General features: G+C 32.5%; 2 protein-coding genes across 4 annotated transcripts in view; one reads left to right on the top strand and one right to left on the bottom strand.

Annotated features, from left to right (window-relative positions):
- Window positions 1-2279: 2279 nt before the first annotated feature.
- Window positions 2280-4911, bottom strand: LOC134700361 (uncharacterized). Its single transcript, XM_063561719.1, has 4 exons — window positions 4793-4911; window positions 3631-3725; window positions 3205-3263; window positions 2280-2515 (listed from the first exon to the last, which is right to left on the bottom strand). Exons 2-4 carry the CDS (start codon window positions 3712-3714, stop codon window positions 2353-2355), a joined length of 306 nt encoding a protein of 101 aa, XP_063417789.1. The 5' UTR covers window positions 3715-3725; window positions 4793-4911; the 3' UTR covers window positions 2280-2352.
- Window positions 4912-10295: 5384 nt separating this feature from the next.
- Window positions 10296-21585, top strand: part of LOC134700395 (striatin-interacting protein 1 homolog) — a 31739-nt gene continuing 20449 nt past the window's right edge. For all 3 annotated transcript variants that reach the window (XM_063561783.1, XM_063561782.1, XM_063561781.1), the window contains exons 1-6: window positions 10296-10414; window positions 12598-12667; window positions 17608-17682; window positions 18801-18932; window positions 19108-19228; window positions 21437-21505. In XM_063561783.1, the coding sequence (XP_063417853.1) occupies window positions 10328-10414; window positions 12598-12667; window positions 17608-17682; window positions 18801-18932; window positions 19108-19228; window positions 21437-21505 (554 nt within the window). In that variant the 5' untranslated portion in view covers window positions 10296-10327. The remainder of the gene's footprint in view (window positions 10415-12597; window positions 12668-17607; window positions 17683-18800; window positions 18933-19107; window positions 19229-21436; window positions 21506-21585) is intronic.

Genomic DNA, 21585 nt, shown 5'->3' with positions numbered 1-21585 from the left:
CCATTTGATTAATTCAAACAGAATGCCCTTATTCGTATAAAAGTATTTTTTCTAGTCGATTTTGGGAAAAAAATCATGTTTGTTTACATTTTTTAGGTCACTGAAATGTCGAGAAGCAATCTGTCTTTTGCTGTTTTGTAATAACTATATACTTTTAAAACTGGATATTCTCACATACTGATCATAATGTTGAACCATTTTGACAGACAGTTTCATTTTGTCGTAAATTTGTCTGTATAATTAATTAAATTAGAATATGTATTGACCTTTCGTTTGTCTTCTCGATTAAATGTTTTTCACGATCCGTTACCAGAACTTTCACGATCGTCTCTCAATACTTGACCGACGTTAGATATTCTTTCACGATCGTTTCCCTCGATAAACCGAATGACACCCGTGTAGATGCAGAAATATAAAAGTACCGTAATCAATCAATATTAGAAGCATATAAAGCACTTTCAAATACATATGCAGTTTTAGCACGTTGACCAGAAAAGTACTATGAACTAATCATTAATTATTTGCATGCATTGAATTGGCATGAACTACCATTCCCGGAAACAATTATTTCCAAAAAATGGTTAAAAAGATCTTCTCTAAAACCCTGGGATAGTACAATCCAACATATTTTGCAGAGCTCTGCTTAGCGACAAAAAATGATGTCAAAGCTTGTTGTTCTTACCCAAGTCTGTTCAGCTGTATAAATTATTTTTTCTTTCAAATCATCTAAATATATGGTTGAGACATTGAGTTTATAATTTTAAAAGTTTCTATAGCTATATTGATCGTTTTCTTCTGCTTTTAAGAGATGGAAGTTTTGATTAACGTATAGATCTGCATATGTCAGAGCTATTATAATCCTCATAAACAAATCTCAAGGCTTTCACTTGGATTTATTTCATCTTATTAAAGTGTTTTTTTCTTCTTATGAAAACAAACGGTGACAAAATATAGAAATGATAATTTGTTAGACAGCCACACGAACTAAGCCTATCCAGATATCTACCAATACGTTTATGAGCATTAAGTTGATGAGAATGAGAATGATCCTTACAATTATCTTATTTATATGTTTATCCAGATTTAATCTGGAATCTAGTGTAACTCCCAGTAGCTTTACATCACCTTCACATTCTATTCTATTTACTTAAATATTAAAAAAACAATATAATCATAGATATAGGAAGATGTGGTATGAGTGCCAATACAAAATAACACATTACATCAGTAATTCATTTAAAAAATAATTTTACATCATCATTTAGCATATGATAAATTCATATATGTACGTATAATGCAGTTGTTGAATCCACTCTCCTCAGCTACTGAATTGGACATAGCGGACATGAAATACATTTATCCAATTTATCCATCTCATCAAGGATTTGTTTAGTCGGATGTATAGGGGTGCCGAAGAAATGTAAAGGAAAAGGATGAGTGTAGGATTTAAAAGGGAAAAAAATCATCTTGGCAAAATCTTCTTTTATATAGATGTAAATATGTCACAGTTTATAACTTAACTTTTGTTTTTCAATCATCATTTGACTTAAATATTACCGAAGTTTTGAGTTTCAATCCACAATTTTCTAAATAAGAAAATGCATGTACCAAAGCCGGAATACGGCAGTTGTTATCCATTCGTTTGATGCGTTTGAGCTTTTTATTTTACCTTTTGATAGTGGACTTTCTATTTTTATTTTTTCTCGGAGTTCAATATTTTTGTGATTTCACTTTTTTCTCTTGTTATGCTTTATGTTGCCTTTGCATTATTTGTCATATTATATATGTCATGTTTGTTTCGTACACTTGGAATACGTTATTTATTTCTTATTAATATATGCTCTATATCCAATAAAATATTTGACTTAAATGAAACAAAAAAAGTGATTACTGCATGTGTAACAAAAAGTGTTTTCTGCATATGTCACAAAAAGAGTAGTTTCTGCATATGTAACAAAAAAGAGCATTTTCTGCAAATGTAATAAAGCGAGTGTTTTCTGCAAAAATTACCAAAAAAAGAAGTTTTTGCAAATGTAACAGAAAGAGTAGTTTCTGCAATTGTAACACATACAGTATAGTTTCTGCAAATGTAACCAAAGGAAAAGTTTCTGCATAATATGTTACAATTTTTTTTTGTCTGCTTTGCATATGTAACAACATGTATTTTCTGCTTATTTAACAAAAAGGTATGTTCTGCTTATGTAACAAAAAAGTATCTTCTGCTTATGTAACAAAAAAGTATTGTTCTAAGGCCTAGACATGTAATGAAATAAGAACAATCTGGTTGCTTTATATTTATTTAAACTGATGTAATATCAAAAATACAGAAAGTTGTCTATGGCTTGTAAACATTTATAAGTTGTTGATGGCATCTCTGGCATTCTGTGCAGCTTCGCCAATTCTGTCGCCTGCCTTATCACCAAAGTCCTCTAGATGGCCAACAGCATGGACAATGCCTTCTCTGGCTCGGTCTGCCACTCCCTCAGCAAAGTCACCAACATCGTCCGCGGCATCACTTTAAATATAGAAATGAATTCATTCATTCTATGATAAACAAATAAAAAATATGTCTGCTTTGATATATGTGGGAAGAAGTGTGAGTGCCAATAAGACAACTCTCCATCCAAATACCAATTTATAATAGTAAACCATTATAGGTTGATGCCTTGAAAGTAAAAATTGAACGGTTTCAGATTAAAAGAGCCAAGAGGAGAAAACTATTCCCAATGTTTGCATTGACCTGTTTTTATTACTATAATTAACAACACGATTCTAATGATAAACTTCTGAAAAGTGTTTACTGTAAAAAAAAAAAAACAACAAAAAACAACAACATTAAGGTATTGTAATTGTATGAAAACACTTTTTGAGAAACTGGAGATTGCTATATGATACAAGATTATTTTTCTTTAATTTTGAAATCTATAAAACGCAGCAGGCAACCTTTGCATATATTTTTTAACAACAATTTATGAAAATGGCAAAATGTTAACCCTTACAATGACAAAATTTATCAGTTTTACAAAAAAAAAACATGTATTGTTTGCAAACTCCAACTTAATGGAGATGTTCATGCTGCTGGCAATAGTGATTTGGTATATCCGAAATAATTCGAGGTCAAGACCGTTTACAATTTATACAGCTACAAGATTTTCGTTGCATATATTTAGAATTCCACTTTTGCTATTAACAAAACAGGCTTACCTTATCTTATCTCCTAAATCACTAAAGACATTACGAGCTCTTGAAAAGAAGTCCCATCTCTGAAAACACAACAGCTAAATTGAAATAAAGCGTTATGACTTCTAACCAAATTGTAGAGAAATAAATCACATTGTGTATTGGTGTAAATTCAACGCATTACACCTTGAGAAAGAAGTTCATTAATAGTCGCAATATAATTTAAACATACGCAACATATAATAATGGTATTATTTTTAAACAAAATTCATATCCAAACTCGATTTTTTAACCATACAAAGGAATATCTCCCTTTTGGTGCTTGTTTTCTTTTCATCTCTCTCTCTCTCTCTCTCTTCTTTTTCTACGCCTTCAACTACACAGTCTTTCTCTCAGATGATTATGATTGTTTTGATTGAACATTTCAATAGCATATCTGTTGCAGTTTACCTTTTGTCTTTCCGCTGGACGTCCCATCACCAAATCTGATGCCAAAACCAGGAAAACAAATCCTAAAACAATTGTTATCTTCATTCTTCTTGTTCCTGTTTGTTTCAAGAATAATAAAGGATTTTATTACATTTCAGTAGTAGATCACGGTATCTCATCTTACAATGTTGTATTTTGTATACTAGACCAAATTCCCCCTCATTGAACGTTCCAACTCATTCGACTAATCCGACTATTCGAACCATTTGGTTCTGTTTTTGAATATTTGTGTGCTGCTGTTAAAGATGTATTGGGTTTTCGAGACATTAGACCGTTTCAGAATCTGATGCATCCTTGGTAATGTTTACTTTTTTTAACGTGCAGCAAAACGTTTTCATCTATACTGTCAAAACAATATACTGTAAAAACAATAAACACTTTTTACTTGGCAGCTTTCTGGGTCTTCTTTGGCAGAAGTACAAGGGACAAAAACTCAAAGGAAAAACAGACAATTGCCAATGCAGTATTAGAAGGTAAAATCACAAAAATACTGAACTCCGATGAAAATTCAAAACGGAAAGTCCCTAATCAATTGGAAAAATCAAACGACAAAACACATCAAACGAATGGACAACAACTGTCATATTTCTAACTTGGTAAAGGCATTTTCAAATGTAGAAAATGGTGGATTGAACCTGATGTTATAGCGCTAAACCTCTCACTATTATGACAGATGTATTGCGATGTTATTTTAAAAATTGATTTATATTCGTAATATATATTATTGTTTTGACAGTATAGATGAAAAAGTGCGATTAATAGCTCATCATAGATACACAGGTTAAAATGTAATACATGGACTATGCAGATGCGCATAATGTCTACAAATGACTCATCATGCAGTGATATTCAAATCAAAATAGCTGAAAAGGCCAAAATAAAGAACGAAGTTGATCAGCATTGATACCCAATTCCTGAATATCAGAAAAGATTTAAACTTTAAAATATAAATTATTCTTCACATTATCATTTATAAGTCATAAAAATAAAATAATTTTTCAGAGTAATTCCAAAACTGAAAACTAAATATCATAATCATTTAAGTCATAAAAGTAAGATTATTTTTGAGTAATTCCTAAGCTGAATACTAAATATACAATTAACTTCGACAAAAGATACTTACCCGTTAAATACGTTTCCAAATATAAAGTATCAAAATGATGTCAGTGACTTAATATATATATGTATATATATAATTATTGGTACTCATGATTAAGTGGACACTCTTCCGTTTTTCTGGGACATAAACACTTTATAAAGTTCAATTGCATCTCTCTATAACGAAATGTTTACCATCCAATTAGGACGTAGGCTACTTAAGATTATAATATTACAACATAAGTGAATATATAACTAATGTCATGGACGTCATTCGTTTTGAAAAAAAAATCTAAAGGGCCCTGACTTTTAGAGAATTTAGTAGACTGTTTGATGTATTTATTAAGGAAAGGCGGAACATTCCAGAGGGACATTCAAACGCATAAGTCGAAAATAGACTGCCAACACTATAAAGGAGAAGAGGACCAACAGACAAACAATAGTTCTCAAACACACAACGTAGAAAACTAGACTAAGCAACACGAACTCCACCAAAAACTGGGTGGGATCTCATGTGCTCCGGATGTGTAATCAAATCCTGCTCCACGTGTGACAACCGTTGTGTTGCTCGTGTTAGTGCAAAAGCTTTAATATTTATATAGACGAATAATCAGTATACAGAAACATACAGCATACAAAAGAGCAGCACAACCAAAGAAAATCAGAGGCAATGTCAGAGAGCACCAGGCAGGACTGTTCAACTAAAAAAAAAAAAAATTGGTCAAACACATATTTTACCCTTTCAGTATAACATACTGACTGGGAAAATATTTTTTTTTTTTTAAATTTGTGAATTTGACATTTTTTTTTAATGAAATTCAATATAAGGGCTCAAACTGCTAATTTTTATTGAAATGTATAGGGAAAAAGCCAGTTTCTAACCGTTTTCAATGATCCATCATCGGAGAAAGACAACACTTATGACTAAACTACCTGTATGGAAGTCTAGTATTATGTTGGTGCAAAAAATAATGAAAATAAAATTTTGGGTATCTTTTGGATTTTTTTCTAAAAATAAGGTAAAAAATGCTAAAATAAGGAAAATTGAGAATATTGAGAAAAGCCAGATTCCAACTGTTTTCAATTATCCGTCATCGGAGAAAAACAGCAGGTATGACTAAACTACCTATATGGAAGTCTAGTACTATGTTGGTGTTAAAAATAATAAAAATATTTTTTTTGGTATCTCTTTGATTTTTTTCAAAAAATAAGGTAAACAAGAGTGCACACTGAATTGTCTCGCCTCCTTTACGAATCATTGATATTATGTTGATAGTCCTAGGTATAAAGCTTTATTACAACTGTCACATAAATTTAACAAACCAAGAAAACTAAACATTGACCTTTGAACCATGAAAATGAGGTCAAGGTCAGATGAAACATTCCAGGAAGACATGTACAGCTAACAATTCTTCATACAACAAATATAGTTGACCTATTGCTTATAGTTTAAGAAAAACAGACTAAAACACAAAAACTTAACACAAAGTAATGAACCGTGAAAATGAGGTAAAGGTCAAATAAAACCTGCGCAATTGACATATAGATCATAAAATATTTCCATACACCAAATAAAGTTGACATATTGCATATAGTAATAGAAAAAAAAGACCAAAACTCAAAAACTTAACTTTGACCACTGAACCATGAATATAAGGTCAAGGTCATATGACACCTGTCAGCTAGGCATGAACACCTTACAATCATTCCATACACCAAATATAGTAGAGCTATTGCTTACAGTATAAGGAAAACAGACCAAAACACAAAAACTTAACTATAACCACTGAACCATGAAAATGAGGTCAAGGTCAGATGACACCTGCCAGTTGGACATGTACACCTTACAGTCCTTCCATACACCCAATATACTACACCTATTGCTTATAGTATCTGAGATATGGACTTGACCACGAAAACTTAACCTTGTTCACTGATCCATGAAATGAGGTCGAGGTCAAGTGTATGTACAAAGTATGAAGCATCCAGGTCTTCCACCTTCTAAAATATAAAGCTTTTAAGAAGTGAGCAAACACCGCCGCCGCAGCCGCCATAGCCGCCACCACCATAGCCGCCACCGCCATAGCCGCCGCCGCCGGATCACTATCCCGATGTCGAGCTTTCTGCGACAAAAGTCGCAGGCTCGACAAAAAATGCTAGAATAAGGAAAATTGAAAAAAAACAGTTTCTAACCGTTTTCAATTATTCATTACCAGATGACTTATGACTAAATTACCTATATGAAAGTCTAGTTCTATGTTGGTGTAAAACATAATGGAAATAAAACTTTTGGTATCTTTTTTATTTAAAAAAAAAAATAAAAAAAAAAAATGCAAAAATAGAGAAAATTGAGAAAAATTATGCTTTGGCAAACCAAAATGGTATTACATCGATTAAGTTGCAAAATACCATAAACTTTTGCATCTTTATTGTATTATCATGTTTAAGTGATAGATTTTGATGAAAAAAAATTAAAGAAAAAAAGCTGCAGTCTCATCACCACTTTGTTCATTTGGTTGCCATAGAAACCATAAAATGTACACTATACATTTCTTGTCCTTTTTTGTACAAATTTTCACCATGAAAGTACTTAGTTGGAAAATGCAAGAACATTTTCATTGAATTGGCATGTAGATCATAAGTCAATGCCACAGATACCTACAATACAATTTTTGGCTGTACTTTGACCTTTGACTTCAAAGTAAAAAGATGATTTTTATTTACACTTTTGTGTAAGGAGCATGATTTGTTTGCCCTGTGACAAAATCTTTTGATATTTGGCACATGTGTGCAGCACCTCAAGATAATGTGTAGTGTTCCATGGACCATCATCCCCAAATTTATCCCAACCTTCCTTTTGGGGGTATTGAACCTTCTTACTAAATTTGATAGTAATCCATTCATTAAAACTAAAGTTAATGTCCGGAAACCAATGTGTCTTCAGACGACAACGATGACAACATAATACCATTATATGATCCCAAAAATTGTTTGCAGTCATATTAAAAGCACTTCAAACACATACTAGTAAGCAGTTTAAGCACATTGAGCAGAAAACCCCTATAAATTAAGCATTAATTATTTACAGGCATTACATTCGCATGAACTACCATTACAGGTAACAATAAGTTTAAAAGATTTGTTTAAAATTGTTTACTTCTCTAAAACCTGGGATAGTTCATTCCAAAATTTTAGCAGCGGCTTATTGACCAAAAATTGATGTCATAGCTTTTTGTTCTTACCTGAGGCTGTTCAACTGTATCAAATTTGTGTGGTTTTTTTTTCAAAATATCTAAATATATGGTTGAGCCATTTAGCGTATAATTTTAAAAGTTTGTGTAGCTATATTGATCGTTTTCTTCTGACTTTAAGAGATGGAAGTTTCGAGTTACGTATAGATCTATATATGTCAGAACTATCATAATCCTCATAAACAAATCTCAAGGCTCTCCTTTGGATTTATTCCTATCTTAACTGAGTTTTTCCCCTCTCACATGGAATGCCAGGTGATTGGGCGATAATTCAGATTAGACAAAATAAAAGAATAATAAAATGTTAGACAACCACACGAACCAAGATTTTTCATATATATACCAATACGTTGTAGAACATAAATTTGACGAGAGGCATTATTTCAAATGTCATATATATGTTTATCAAGATTTAATCTGCAATCGAATGTAACTCCCAGTAGGTTAACATCATTTTCACATTCTATTCTATTTACTTTAATATTAAAATATATCATGCAGATCAAGAGTGTTTTGCCAATATTGCCAGAGCTTGAAACTTATCTATTCCATAACATTGAGACTATAGCTTTCTGAATGTTTTGTAACCGACAGAATTTCTTTGAGTTTTCCATTTAAAGATCATATCATAGTTTTGAATTGATTTTCAGTCCGATGTGTACAGTGTAAATACAAAAGTAGTCTCGGTTGTTTTTTTTTTAAATTTTATTTCATTTACGTGTAATATACATAACTATATTATCTGGTAATTTGTTTCTAAAGATAAACGCATATATGTGTATAAATGCTGCGACCCTGCAAATAGAGTGGTTGTCCTATCCAGGGGCTTTCTATACTTTCGTTAGTAGAAATATAGAAAGTCCCTGTCCTATACATCTTCGCTAGCCAAGGGTTACGATCCACTCCCGTTCTATTCACGGGAGTGGATCGTAACCCTTGGCTAGCAAAGATGTTTCCTATATAAAATTGATTGATTGATTGATTGTTGGTTTCTTAACGTCCAGTGGCACATATTTCATGCATATTCAGGACGAGAAACAAGTTCACAATAAATACAATAGGTAAGTCTTGTCATAATAAAGTCCATCTAGGATGATGGTCGGGGAAATTTGGACTACCACTGGAAAATAAGGGTATTTTGGATAGGAAAAGAAATTTTGCTTTTCAAGGGACCACCTACGGACCCATCAATGAGTTGTTGCAAGGGTTCTTAACGTGCAAAGAACGTGACACTCTCTTTACACGTAGCATCGGATTTTAATAACGTCTCCATTCTGACCGGACGTGACTGCGAACTTGATGCATCCCGCACAGCCAATCGGACGCCCCACTTTGGCAAGCGTTTTACTGCCGGTCGGGAGAAAACCAAAGTGACCTTATTTCTATTCCCCAGTCACCGTTGGGTTGAGAGAGAAAAAATATTGAAAATAATGCAGTTATACCTCAATTGGGTAGATGGCATCAGAGACATATAATCGACAATGTATTATATGTCTCTGATGGCATACATCAAAACAAAACAACTCATTATATAATTAACACATTTCAAAACTAATTTAACATTATAATTTAACATATGATAAATTCATATATGTGCGTATCATGCATGCAGATGTTGAATTAGCTCTCCTCGGCCGGTGACTTGGACCGCATAAATGACGGACATAAAATGCATGAAATACATAAAATCAATTTATCCAATTTTGATATCCATTTCATCAAGGATTTCAGTTATAGTCGTCTGTATAGGGGTGTTGAAGAAATGCAGAGAAAAAGGATGATTTTAAGATTTGGAAGGGAACAAATCATCTTGGCAAAAAAAAAATCTCATTTTTTTTTAATCAAAATTCATTTTTTTCTCAAGTTTCTGTTTTCAAATGTATTTATATTTTTATATCTTCCTTCAATTATTCAACATGTGTATATGCATTAGATTTTTGTAAAATTCTAACCCGGCCTGATGAACTGGTGTGGGTATTATCAGAGACATGCAATATATAATGCATTATATATGTCTCCAGTATTATTTACACACTGTTAATTAACCAGATTGCTAAACTCTTGTTTCATAAGAAATAAACTCAGCCCACATAATGAAGGGTCCATTATTATTACAATATATTTCACTCTGATTGATTATAACATAACTCTGAAATACACAGGAGATTTATTTAACCGAAGACGGTAAATATTGGCATTAAGGGTGAAAAAAGTGGGTCGATATGCTAGTGGGGCGAGATGGCTTGCTTCCAAGGGTAAGTAACTCTGTTTTGTATACATGATTGTCTCCCTTCTAAACAATAATAACAATGATGGATGCTGGGCCTCGAAAGGGCGAGGGGTTGCCCAAATTAAGGGACCTCTTGCGGAGGCAAAGAGAAGATTCGCTGTCAGAGGTACATCTATACATATTAGTTTCAAGATAAACAATAAATAAAACCTATCAACAAATGCAGTTTAACTTCCGCTGTCAAAAATTATCATCCCAACTTTACAGAAATTATACAGTGACTAAATTATTTACGCTTCGTAAAATTTAAATGATACAGGTTCTCAGTTATATGATATAAATATATACTTTTCATAACTTACAATTAAATATTCGATTTTTTTATATCTTTTTTTTTCTAACTACTTTGATTGTCTTACCAGGTTTTGTGACTTCATGACTGTGATAATTTAGTGAATACAATTATTTGTATTTGATACACAATCCTTATTTTACAAACCATAGTAGAATTAGATACTGGTCTCAAATCAGTTACTGTCCATTACCATTTCCTTCAATGCTGTTTTTCTACAGAAATTGATTGATTGATTGATGGTTGCTTAACATCCAGTGGCAAATATTTCATGCATAATTAGGATGAGAACAAGTTAACAACAAATACAATAGGTATGATTGGTGAAATTTGTACTGCCATTGGTAAATGAAGGTATATTGGATAGGGGCAGAAATCTGGCCTTGCAACAGACCACCTATACAGACCCCTCAAAAAGTTGTTGAGTTCTTTTAACATTCAAAGAGTGTGGCACTGCTTAAGAAATAAAACCTGCCAACTGGCAGTCATCTGCCATTTTCGTCAATAATTTGTTTCATATGATTCAATTATATTCAGATTGGGAAATGTTGAATTCTTTGTATAAAAATTAAATGCATTGTGGGAAGATATATCTATGGAGACATGACATTTTCACTTGAAGACATCCTTGATTTTTTTGAAAATTGTTTTAAGATATACATGTAGCAATATCTAACTTTGCTTCAAAAAATATATATATTCATTCTTGTACAACTTCTTTCTCAAGATTTAAAAGATCCTTGAATCCAGAATTAACGTCTACCTTGTAAATGTGTCTATGTATATGGTGTTAGTGTTTGATTTCATGGCTAAGTAACCCTACATAGATGGCATTTTTTTAAAAATTACTAGGTATCACAATTATTCCAGCTTCAAAAAGTTCCTTTTTTCAAAGATTAAAGATTATTGTGCTTTCTCTAATGTTTGTGCTATTTTCACATTTCCTGACCGGTGTGAGAAAAGTATTTCTCCTCACTAGTGAAAAATCTGTTCTCGGCAAATGATTAGTCGAAATTTGATTATGACGTCAAAATGTTTTGTTTTCTTCTCAATTTTTCTATTGTGACGTCATGAAAAAAGGCGACCTTGCCTGATGACGTTGTATATAAAGAGCACAATTTTATGAAAATCGTTGAAAAAGAACGATAAAAGGCATTAGAGAAAGAGATTCCGACACTATAACTTGTGTATTACGATATTTCTCCACTCTCAACAGTTAAATTTTATAATTTAAAGGGCTCGGCAAGCCTCGCGCTTTAAATAATAAAATTTAACTGTCTCGAGTGGAGAAATATCGTAATACACTTGTTGCAGTGTAAGAATCTATATTTATAACCTAATATTTGGTTTACACTTGTTTTATTTTTCAAGAATATTTTTCAAAAGATTTCCTGTTAAAACTATTTGATAAAAAAAGTGAAATTCTGACTGTAAATACTAGTCCTCTATCAGGTACTACCATATAATTCGCTTTCAGATAGTTTCAGACTTTTAGAGTACAAAATATGTAATATGTAATATTTTTGTAAAATAAAAGATTTGAACTACTTCTAAAAGGAAATAAACATTTAAAAATATAGTTTAAAGTTTTTCCCCCCTTTTTTCAAAGTTTTTTGGTGTTTTATAATCAAACATTTGGTAAAAACCTGTTTTATTTTAAAAGAATATTTTTGAATTTGTGAAGATTTCCTGTTAAATCTATTTGATATAAAATGTGAAATTCTGAAGTAACTTGTCCTCGATCAGTATACTACAGGTACTATATTGCATCATAGAATTTGCTTTCAGATACATGTAGTATACAATTTAGAAAAGTAAGAGTATGATATAGATGTAATACATTTTGTAAATAAAATTAATGAACTAAAAGTAAACAATTATTTATGTATTTTTTTACCCCCAGTCACATGTACATTTGTAGTTAAAATATTTTGAGTAAATTAAAGGTGACTGTTTATGAAAAATTAGATAATTGATGAATTCCTTTTGGTTTTCAGAGTATGACTGATAGTCCAGATATTGAATTTTTGTATGATGATGCAGACACTTACCAGAGTGAAATGTCAGGTATAGCAAACTATAGATAAAAGCAGTGTTGACAGATAGTTATTGACTATTAGAAATATAATAAGATGTACACAACATGAATAATACATTTGTAATTGATGATTTTTCAAAGGTTCAATTTTTTCTTTAAATGCATTTATTTGACAATGATTTTAAAGGATCATTAGCTGTCAAATGCATGCCCCCTGTCCTAATTCATTCAAACTCTTAAATTTGATTCGATAAACACTAAACCTGAATTCAGAGCTAAAAAAGTTTCATAGAAAACAATACACTACAATGTATGTATTAAACAGTTATCAACTTTCTTGTGTAATCCTATATAGAATCAATCAAATCAACTATCAACATGATCAATGAATACTGTTTATTTATTTATAAATATAAACAGACAGGTAAACAAAAAAGAAAAGACAGGCAAGCAGATGCAACACTAGCTGTGGAACCGTAGCTCTAAGGTCCTTCTGTTATTTTTTTACTATTTGCAGTCTATGGTCCGCAAATAGTCAAAAAATAACATAAGGACCTAAGAGCTATGGTTCCGCAGCTACATGTTATGCAACACTATAATGTTGATGTTTTGTCTGATTACATTTCAAAGATAAAAACACATAAATTATTAAATCATTTGACATTTACTCATTATTGATGCATTGTACTTTTATTGTGGGTGGAATCAATAAAGAAATCTGTCTTTCTGTTTTCTTCTCTAGTTTTACTTTGTAAGCTAACATTAACAGATTAATAGTTTCAATACTGGATAGGCTAAAAACATGTCCTACTCATCTACTCATTAAAAATGTTGCATGCATACAACCTCATTTGGAATAAAAAAAATTCTTGCAGTTCAGAAGTTTATATGATTGAGCTTATTATTAAACCAAACTGGCTGCAAAAAACCAGTTATCATTAGGCAGTTAAGCTGCCTTATGCGAGCACCCTGGATTTGTGTTCTACCCAAGAAATGCTGAAATACGTGCCATTGTTATTATCTAGCTGGATACTATGTTATTTATAACTTATTGGACATTTTTTTCATACTTTTCATTCTGGATTACAAAAAATATGACCAGAAAAACCTTAAATGATCGTCGATTTTCCCAAAAGTTTTGAAGTTGCACAAAGGAAGTAGAGCACATTAGGTATCCTTATGTATTTTATTATCCCATGAGCTTTTGGCTAAGATGTCAAAGAATAAAAGTATGAAATATTTAATCGCCGAAAATCTCTAAAGACAAGTAGTTTAGATTTCCCAAATTGCAAAAGTCGTAGGAATATTGTTTGTCATCAATACGTAGTCAACTACGTCAGTAGTCTATTAAAAATTAAGTTCGACTGATCGTTGGCGGCAATTTTGAATAAGAAGACGAAATTTTCGTATCTTTTTAATTAGGACGCAGGGGTTCAAATTAGCGGTGGTCCAAGGTCTGCGACCTTCCACTTTAGCAGTCGGACTTTCTACTTGGTTACTAGCTACGCCCGACATGCCCGACGGTCCTTGAAAGAAAATAAAAAAATAACTTTCCAAATATTTTTACCAAAGTTTTCTAATGAACAATCTCAAACTTATTTTCATCATTACTGTTCATGACAGCGATATTCAATTTGTTCAATTTATACAGAAAATCGCCGACAAACTAATGTGTAAATCCGAGTAAAATCGTATCTCACTCCATCTGTCAGAAACAACATTGAAAATAAAGTTTGTGGTCTAGTGGTTAAGACCGATGGCTAAAGTGCTGAAGGTCCCCAGTTTAATTCTCACTCGGGGTGCTAAAAATATCAGTACATCAGAAGGGTAATTTTCACCCTCTCACACACATCCCTGGTACCCAAACCGGAGTTTAAACTAGAATGGGTACTTTGGGGGCCTCGGTTGGTCAAAGTTGTCCCCTGCTTTGACCTGGATATCAATCTTCTGATATCTCTCTGGTTTGTCTGTTTCCACCGAGTGGCCCGGTGGTTCTCTCCGAGTTCTTCGGCTTCCTCCACCATAATAACAGACTTCCCTGTGTCTCCTAACACTCCCTCTGTATTGTGTTGGGAATTGTCCTGGTGGTGGGTTGTATATAAGTTAGTGACACATCTCCATTAATCCTGATAGGGAGTGTACAAGGATTCCACTGTACCCTCGCAGCAATCGAGGGGTGCTCCGTTCACGGAGGGATCTTCGTACATACATACATACAATGGCTGCCGCGATAAAATTACAATATTGGATCCGATTCCGGAAGCGGATAATGGTAATTGGGTTTGGCTATCATTTAAAAAAAAATCCAGACAAGTGACAAAATACATCTATGCATGGTAAATAAATATGAAGACTAGAATTGAAAACCAAAAGATATATATGTAAAAGAAGGAAAAAGCAGAAAATATTTTGTTCACAAATTTTAATGACAGCTGGGAACAGTTTATCTTATTCTAACAATATACACAATGTTCCTGGTATTAAACAGTATAAATTTTCCTTTCAGTGATAAATGTCGGTAATGCATGTTAGATGCTTTTAAAGTTATACATATTACTGCAATTTCAAGGGGTAATTTTTCTTCTCAATTTTGATGGGTCAGTTAAAATAGCTGGAAGTTTCTTATATAAAAAAAAGATGTGGTACGATTGCCAATGAGACAACTGTCCACAAGAGACCAAAATGACACAGACATTAACAACTATCGGTAATTGTAGGGCCTTCAACAATGAGCAAAGCCCATACCATAACCACATAGTCAGCTATAAAAGTCCCCGATAAGACAATGTGGAACAATTCAAACGAGAAAACTAATAGCCTTATTTATATAAAAAAATTAACTAAAAACAAATATGATGTAACACATAAACAAACAACAACCACTGAATTACAGGCTCCTGACTTGGAACAGGCACAAATAGTGCAAATATATATATGATACATGAATGTAAGCAAATCTTATTATATATAGGTGGAGTCCATTCAGCCTCTCTACCTCCTCCTGTTTGATAACTTTGATACGGATGAGATCCCCAACTCCTCGACCATATACATTCATGTATGGGACAATATATAAATAATCAAATGAAATATAGGGGAGTCCCTGGGGTTCACCACATCCCCTCATGTTTTAGAACTTGGAAACAGTCGAGATCCCCACCCCTTAACCATATATCTTCATGTAGGGGACAATATAACAAATCAAATGAAATATGTAGGGGGAGTCCCTGGGGATCACCCCACCCCTCCTATTTGAGAACTTGGAAACGGTCGAGATCCCCACCCCTAAACCATATACATTTATGTCTATGTACATGTATGGGACAATATAACAAATCATATGAAATATAGGTGGAATTCGTGGGGCCATTCTTCTCCTTCGGGTAAGAAAATTTGGAAACAGTTGAGATCACCAAACTTAAACCATATATATTCATTTATGGGACAATATTACAATTCAAAGGAATAATGTGGGGGTCCCTAGCTAGGGTCACTGTTATCCTCCTGTTTGAGAACTTGGAAACATTCGAGATCCTCAACCCTAAACCATATTTATTCATGTTTGGGACATTATAACTATTCTAATGAAATATAGATGGAGTTTGTGGGACCACTCTACAGTACCCCTTCCTGTTTGAGAATTTATAATGGTCCACAATCTTAAACCATATATTTTTTATGTATTGGATAATATTACAAATCTAATGAATTATAAGGGGTCCCTATTGTCACTGTACACCCTCCTGTTAGAGAACTTGGTAACGGTCAAGATCGATCCCCACCCCTAAACCATATATATTCATGTATTGGACAATATAACAAATCATATGAAATATAGATGGAGTTCGTGGGGCCACTCTACCCCTTCCTGTTTGAGAATTTATAATGGTCGAGATCCACAATCTTAAACCATGTATATATTTATGAATGGGATAATATTACAAATCAAATAAATTATAAGGGGGTCCCTATGGTCACTGTACACCCTCCTGTTTGAGAACTTGGAAAAATTCGAGATCCTCACCCCTTAACCATATATACTCATGTATGGGACTATATAACAAATCAAATGAAATATAGAAGAAGTCCCTGTGGTCACCATACCCCTCCTGTTAAAGAACTTGGAAACAGTTGGGATCCCCACCTCTAAATAAAATGAAATATAGGGGGAGTTCCTGCAGTCACCCCACCCCTCCTGATTGAGAAATTGTAAACAGTCGAAACCCCCACCTTTAAATTTAACCATATCTATCGATGTATGAGAACTGACGATCAAATAAAATATAGGGAGAGTCCTTAGGGTCACCCTACCCACTCTGTTTGATAACTTAGTGTACTGTTGAACACAAACTTAGATTTCTATCCAGGGAAGCAAGTTTATTCATACTTTTACAAGCTCGTACTAAAGTCAATTAGAACTACAAACAGTTGTTACCAATACTAACGTTAACTATCAACTAGAAGAACTGCAATCATTGCAAACTTATACCACTGCAGACTCATGACCATGAAAAAAATATACTTGATATATGTGTTGCTTTTAAAAACTTTGACAAAATATGAATTATTTGCCTCATTGCCACAGTTTTTATAATAATGCCTTGAATTGGTTTTTTATTAACTGCCTACAGCGCTTACAGTGCTTTGATTTTAATATTATGCTTTTATCATACCCATTAATTATGTATGGAAGGCATATAAGAATCAGACTGACTGTCAGTCTGTTGTTTGTTTGTATCTTTGATCAACTTCAAACTTTGTAAAAAAAAAAGATCGCTAAGATTGCCATGTGATTAAAGTAATAATTATGCCGTTTAGGTTTCAAAAATAATTATGACCCTTCACTTTAGAAATTTTGACCTATTTCAGAACCAGCCTTTTAAACAATGGGTCCAGAAAGGGCTGAATTGCCAAAGGATATGAGAATCTTATATACTGTAAATTTATACAACTATAATATATATTGTAGAATTATACAGTTACACAGAAGAAAGTGAGTTTACATTAAATAGAAAGTGCTTTGAAGATGGATTCACAGCAAAAGGTAATAAATATGAAACTGAAGTGCTACCAAAATGTCAAATAAAAACAAGGTGTCTAAAAATCCCTTTTCAAAAAAGGATGAAGAATATTTTGAAATAATTCAATAAACATGTAATTACATGAAAATTCACTGAAATCTTTATAGCTTATTCAGGGAGTGAAGGGGACAACCTTGAACTTTGAAGTTAGTTTTATGGAAAACTGTATTATTTGCTCTAATATTAACGTTTTTCAGCTTTGTAAGTAATAATCTGTTTAGTCTAGTTATGTTCTACACATTAGCTGAAGTTTGTAAGAGTTTGAAATCCAAATAACATTTATCAATCATGTTTTAGTCTTGTTCCTGGCTAAATCATTTATTAATCAATGTCAAACCTCTAAGGTTAACAGCTATTATCAATTAAAACATTTCAAAGATTACTTAAACATTGAAAACCAAGTATGATTTGAACATTAAAAAATATGTAAATTCTGTAGACCCTTTTTGGAGTAATAGGCCCAGAAACTATTTTCCACAGTTTTAGTCAAATATCTATAAAACTATAGTAGGTAGGCTAAAAGTGGAAATTTCAAAATGGTCAGCGCAACAGGTTGTAGCTAACATGAAAGATCGAGAATAATCCAAGTACCTTTATCAGAGTTATTGCCCCTGAAATATCTTTTTTGACTGAACTTTGCAGTTGATATCAAGATGTTATATTTGGGAGCAAAAATTGCAAAAATGATAAGCATGATCAACATATAACTACTTAGAAAATCTTGATAACCTGTTTAGGGGTTGTTGTCTCAAAAATGTTGACTTTTTATACTTTTTGCATCAATTGTGCAGTTTTTGGCTGTTATCTCGAAAAACTAATGGATCTAAGTTTAACATGTTGATAGGGATAAATTGCAAAAAATATTCATCCTCAGTTTAATTATTTAATTCCTTGTTTGATTTGACTACAGTTTGATTAAGCAACCAAAATATATGGGATTCATCTAATGAGATATTTTAACTTTTGCTGGGTATAAATAAACCTTTGGAGAACAAACACATCTATGAACAAAGCAAGACAATAACTGTATACATTGAAACTTTTTTATTACAAAATAATTTTGATTCAACTTATATTGCAGGATATGAAAAGTGGACAGAGACATCAAGTGAAAATAGAAAGAAACACATCGTGTACCTACAAAATGAACTAGAAATAGCCAGTGAAGAAAGGAGAACCAATGCTGTTCATGCTGTGCTTTATCTTGTCCAAGGTAGCCTAATTCATGGGTACAGGCCAAATTTTAAAGTTCAACTAATGACAAATTTTCTGTAGGCTTCAAACAGACAAAAGCAAATCTTGAATTCAAATAAATAGGTAAATGTGATTTACAAAAATTGGTACAAAGAAAATTAAATAAATTCACAACATATTTTTTTTTAATTCAGGTGTTTTTGGAGAATGCAATTCATTAGAAGAACAGATGGACTGGGAACACAAAAATGTGCATATGTTGTATGAACAAGGAATTTTTACTTCTTTTGTTGAATTATTATCCTTTGAAACTGAGTAAGTACTATTTATAACCCCAGCAGATATTTTTGGCATGGGGTTGAAGATATTTAGTGTTCAATGTATGTCCATTTTTAGCTCACCTGGCCCGAAGGGCCAAGTGAGCTTATGCCATCACTTGGCGTCCGTCATCGTCTGTCGTCCGTCGTCTGTCGTCTGTCATCGTAAACTATTTCAAGAATCTTCTCCTCTGAAACTACTGGGCCAAATACTTCCAAACTTCAACTGAATGTTCCTTAGGGTATCTAGTTTATAAATTGTATCCGAGGTTTTGATTTATCAACAAACATGGTCGCCATTGCTAAAAATAGAACATAGGGGTCAAATGCAGTTTTTGGCTTTTAACTCAAAAACCAAAGCATTTAGAGCAAATCTGACATGGGGTAACATTGTTAATCAGTTCAAGATCTATCTGCCCTGAAATTTTCAGATGAATCAGACAACCTGTTGTTGGGTTGCTGCCCCTGAATTGGTAATTTTAAGGAAATTTTGCTGTTTTTGGTTATTATCTTGAATATTATTATAGATAGAATTAAACTGTAAACAGCAATAATGTTCAGCAAAGTAAGATTTACAAATAAGTCAACATGACCAAAGTTGTCAATTGACCCCTTAAGGAGTTTTTGCCCTTTAAAGACTTTTTTTCACAATTTGTTCATCATGTTGACTTACTTTAAAAATTCTTCTCCTTTGAAACTGCTGTATCAATTTAAGCCAAACTTAGGGGTGCTATAAACAGTTTCGTATAAAAAACTAGGGGTTATTCCCTGACTAAAAATAACCATGGAGGGAAACCCCTGTTTATTAACTCAATTGGTGCAAAAGTATCATGTTTTTTGTGTTTGATTGTAAAAAATAGTTAATTAGCTTTCAATTAAAACAGGTTGAATGATTGAAATATTTTTAAAAATTAAATTAACTTTACATGTTTTGAGGGGAGACAACTTTGTAAACATCCTGTTTTTTTGGCAGTGAAAATTGAAAACTTATTTGCAGCCACTGTAGCTCTTTTCGGAGCAGGAAACCGTACCCTGAAACAAGATTTTTTTGAAAGGCCAGGTAAAAACCTACAAATTTCATACAGTTTTGATTATGAAAAATGTGCATGGATCATGTCTTCATGTCTGTGCACATGACCTGGTTTCAAGTTTTTTCTGTCAAAATTAGAGCTTTTTTCCCCCATGTTCATTGGATGGAATGTTTTTAATATATTAAAAGTACACATTATTTTTATTTCATTATAAACTAGAGAACATTCTGATTCCAGTGATATCAAGTTTTATACAAGTATCTTTATTAATCAGTCCACCACTAAGGGTCACTTATGCATGGTCCCTAAAAATGTGACGTCATAGAAAAAAACTGTTGATTGCACCCTAGGCTAAATGAGTTTCATAGTATCTAGTATAAATTTTATATTTTATTTCCTTGTATGTCAAGAAACATAGCTTCTATGACTAAAATAGAACATAGTAGAAAATGATTTTTTTTTTGCTTTTGAAGAAAATAGGTTGATCCAAAAACATTTAAATAAATTGAAAAGCCAAAATAATCATTGATGAGAGATTTAACCAAAAGAATTAAGGTGAGCGATTCAGGCTCTTGAGAGCCTCTTGTTTTTCATTGCCGTCATTGATCTGAATCAGGCTAAAAGATTTCTGGGATTTCCCATTGTAAAACTCAGACTTTTGAAAACATATAGAAATCGTGGGAACAGAGGGTTTGAATTTATTTGCATGCTAATGTTTTTTCCTAGTTTATTTCCATAAATATCCTGTCCAATTGAGAGGTACAAATAAAAGATGCCTAATACAACCCCATCTGTCAAATGAGTGACCATAGGACAGAACAAAACATCTTTCCCTTTCTGTCAAAAGAATAATAATAGAATAACAAAAAAAAACATCTACCCCTTATGTCAATTGAGTGGCAATAGGACAATACAAAAAGTAGGATATTACATACTGCTAGAAGGAATTTTTTTTTTTTTTTTAGAATTTTAACCAAAATTTTTCTATAACACATATACATGATCCGAGTATAATAATCTGTCACATATAGACATGATTAAAGATTTCAATCATGAATGTGAGAGTACTTTGTAAGATAAAATGAAGTTGAATTAAGCAAGGCACTGACTTTTTCCTATTTTAATTATAATTTGTGAATTTTTAACCTACATGTCAAATGTATCAATCATTTTAGAAATGGAAAAGCTGCAGCAAATGCCTTGATTAAACCAGCAGTATCTTTAGCAGATAGTCTAGACCTGAGGTATGTATCAGTCTTACCAAACTATCATCCAGAGGGTATCAATCAAAATTTGGGTTTAGTGACAGGTTTTCTATTGCATA

This window comes from Mytilus trossulus, unplaced genomic scaffold (assembly GCF_036588685.1).
Source record: "Mytilus trossulus isolate FHL-02 unplaced genomic scaffold, PNRI_Mtr1.1.1.hap1 h1tg000138l__unscaffolded, whole genome shotgun sequence".
Taxonomy (NCBI): domain Eukaryota; kingdom Metazoa; phylum Mollusca; class Bivalvia; order Mytilida; family Mytilidae; genus Mytilus; species Mytilus trossulus.
The sequence above is the reverse complement of the archived record's forward strand: the minus strand, read 5'-3'. Positions and strand labels throughout refer to the sequence as shown.

Bases quoted from the DNA above. Each gene is read 5' to 3' on its own strand.
- LOC134700361 (XM_063561719.1), bottom strand. From the start codon at position 3,714: ATGAAGATAACAATTGTTTTAGGATTTGTTTTCCTGGTTTTGGCATCA. The intron at 3,264-3,630 runs GTAAACTGCAAC...TTGTGTTTTCAG, and splicing joins GTCCAGCGGAAAGACAAAAG to AGATGGGACTTCTTTTCAAG. The intron at 2,516-3,204 runs GTAAGCCTGTTT...CTATATTTAAAG, and splicing joins GATTTAGGAGATAAGATAAG to TGATGCCGCGGACGATGTTG.